This window comes from Entelurus aequoreus, linkage group LG17 (assembly GCF_033978785.1).
Source record: "Entelurus aequoreus isolate RoL-2023_Sb linkage group LG17, RoL_Eaeq_v1.1, whole genome shotgun sequence".
NCBI lineage: Eukaryota > Metazoa > Chordata > Actinopteri > Syngnathiformes > Syngnathidae > Entelurus > Entelurus aequoreus.
In genome coordinates this window covers 33,740,014-33,743,215 of record NC_084747.1, presented here as the reverse complement: position 1 = coordinate 33,743,215, position 3,202 = coordinate 33,740,014, and the positions used below count along the sequence as shown (strand labels likewise).

General features: G+C 34.9%; 1 protein-coding gene across 1 annotated transcript in view; it reads left to right on the top strand.

Moving 5' to 3' along the window:
- LOC133632818 (cysteine dioxygenase type 1-like) overlaps positions 1 to 1,432 on the top strand; it is a 9,571-nt gene extending 8,139 nt beyond the window's left edge. The window contains exon 5 of the mRNA XM_062025520.1: positions 898 to 1,432. Within this exon, the coding sequence (XP_061881504.1) occupies positions 898 to 927 (30 nt within the window). The 3' untranslated portion in view covers positions 928 to 1,432. The remainder of the gene's footprint in view (positions 1 to 897) is intronic.
- The last annotated feature ends 1,770 nt before the right edge of the window (positions 1,433 to 3,202 follow it).

Genomic DNA, 3,202 nt, shown 5'->3' with positions numbered 1-3,202 from the left:
TAAAATGCCAATAATACAACAAATAAATTGTATATGTTTTAATATTTATATTGCATTGATATATTGTTAATGTAATATATGTCATTATCTCAATGTAACCTACAGGACTCAATATATCATGACCTAAATTGCTATAATCAAACATTGATGAAAATATTTTTTTATAATTATATTGCCTGGATATGTTATGAACAGTGGATTCCCACCTTATAAGCAAAGACAAATGCTGGCAAGAAATAAAATGGAAACAAATAAGCACATTGAATTAATATATTCAAATAAAATAGACTTATTTTGTATTCCATAATAAGATATCTTGCAATTTTTGCTATATTTTTCTTGGTTTGACTATTGATCTTCCTTTTTAAATAAATTAAAGCCACACAAACTTGCACTTGTTTAAGTATTTCACCGGTCAACCTCCTGTACCGCTCTCTCTAAATTGTTTCCTCAAGTTGCAGGAAACCGGCATTTTTATGAGGAGCCTTTTTATAGAACACGGCTTTAACAGCGTTTAAGCTGCACCCTATTCATTAAACCCATTTATATTTTAAATGGCATTCCCACAGGAGTGTTGCTTGAAGGCTAAAAATTATGCGCTCGTAAGATATTTAAAATAAAATAAAAAAATGTTCAATGGCCGTCCACTATGAGACACAGCGACAACAGCTCTATCTTAAATCCACAAGCTGTTAAAGAATATACGACCACAACATTATGGAGTTAGTGCTTAGATTGCAACACCAAACAGACAAGATAAGATAGCGGCGAAACAAGGCAGTACATAATGAACACACCTTGCTTTCTCAAAGTGTTATTTTAAAAGATGATTTATTCTGCAATTATAATTTATAATAGTTGTTTTCATCACCTAACTGTTGTTTCCTTTTTTCCTAGACCACTACAGCAACGAAGGAGAACAACTAATGCTTTCCAGCTTATACAAGGCTTTATTTTTTTTTCTTGTTTTTAAAGATTTTTATTAGTTGTTTTTAAGAAACTGCTGGTGACGACGCAAAATTGTTGAAAAATCAGAGGACATCCTGCTGATTAGGATGGCTTTATAGCTGCTTTGCAATAATGAGCTGCACAGCATGACTCTGCATTCATTCTCTCTGGGCAGAACCATGCCCGAGCTGTACAATTTCACTGCGAAAACTGCCCTTTTCCGGAGTTTGTTCCTTCTTTAATGATATGTTCCATAAATGCTTAGATTGCTATCCAAATTTCCCTCGCAATTGATGACTTTTCTACTCCTTATGAATCGATGTCACTCAAAATTGTCTTTATCTGTTTTATTTGTAGTTACCGGTACATTCACATACTGAAGGAGTCTTATTGAAGAAAGTAGCACTGAAAGTGACCGCTTTATTTCTGTTCAAGAAGAAATGTGATGACAATGAACAATAAACATGATTATTCTTTCACAGAACGTAACGCTGTGTGGTCTTTATTATGTTTGACTGCGATGTTGTAAACGATGACATATGGTCTTGAAATTGGTGTGCGGACAGTAGAAAACTCTCACAATATTATGTGTTCTAATTCATGATAGTGTCCCTCAAGGCTCTAGCCCAGAGCCAATCACTTATTACAGTGGAGTCCGTTCATGTCGACACTCCTTGCCCCACATTTCCACTTGATGTAAGACGGCCGCGTAACAACACCTGCACGGCGACGGACTCGTTCAGTTTTTCATTCAAGTCCAAAGGGTCTGTTCCACTAACCTGACTCTCGCCAGATCCTTGTAGTTGGCTGAGCTCAGCACAAGGATCTGGGACTTCTCAATAGGAGATGTATTTCAGAAGGCGGGGCCTTGTAAAAAAAAAAAAAAAAATTGTATGTGCACTGCAAAAACTGAAATCTAAGTAAGATTAAATATCTCAAATAAGAGTGATATTTGCTTATTTTCTGTCTGATAAGATAATTCTTCTCACTAAGCAGATTTTATGTTAGTGTTTTACTTGTTTTAAGGGTTTTGGTCCTAAATTATGACCTATATTGAGTAAAACATGCTTGGAACTAGAATATCAACTGATGCAAAGCTGTGTCATTAAGTGCATAAGTGCACTTGTTATTAGTGAGAATATACTTATTTTAAGGTATTTTGGGGTTCATTGAGGTTAGCTAATTTTACTTGTTTTGGAAAGTCTTGACAAGCCAAGACAGCAAGCATTTGATGGAAGAGGTTAATAGAGTCTCGGCTTCAAAAGAAACTTTATTCCCTCGGAGTTTGTGAGGCCAATGAGGTATGATTCTTTCTGATAATGTATGTGAAATCAATGTGTTTTCTTTTATTTGATGTCAGACTAATTGTAAGTTCTGTTTTTCTTATTTATTAGTTCTGACGGCATTGTTTTGGCATCGTTGTTAACGAGAAGAAGGCGTGGCTGTAATAAATGTCTGTGTGAGAAAAACTAACAACTTGAGCCTTGATTAAGACCTGGAAGGGAGTGACAACTATTAAGTTCCTGGTACCTCTAATTTCTGGAACTAAAGGTTCCTGTAGAAGTGTGTGGTCCATGTTTACATTGCTATTCACAGTTCAGGGTAGTTTATACAAATTAAGCTAATGACACATTGAGGAGTGGTTTAGTATATTTCTACACTGATAACATTTAAACAAACAGACAATATTAGGTCATATTTATTTCACTATAGTGTAAGTAAATTAAATACAAAGCAATAATATACAAAACAATATGATATAAAAACTAAGTGTACCGAATTGTTCTTAAAAGTCAGGCTTTTGTCCTCTGTGTCCAACAGTCAGAAAGTCGTCCACTTAGTAAATCATTAATTTATACTTATGAGGGTCAGATGAGTCCTTATTGTCCATTTCAGATATAAATAACAATATAAAAAGAATAAATGTGTGTTTAGCTTACGTCAACAACACAAACACAACGGATTTAGCATTAGCTTGTTAGCATTAGCATTCGGTTCACTCTGGTTGAGGCAAATAACTACACAAATGGCATGTCACTGACTGTTTTTACAGCATTTAAAATGGCAAAAACGGAACATTTGATATGATTTACCTTACTTTCACTCGTTTACTGCCTCCTTTATTTCACATTTATCCAACAGTGACTCAGAGTAGTAAGCAGCTCAGGTCGCCACTTCAGACCAGCTGAATACTTCATACTCTTCTGTAAATACATTTAAAAGACTGTCCACTTCTAGTCGCTTCGCGTACTAA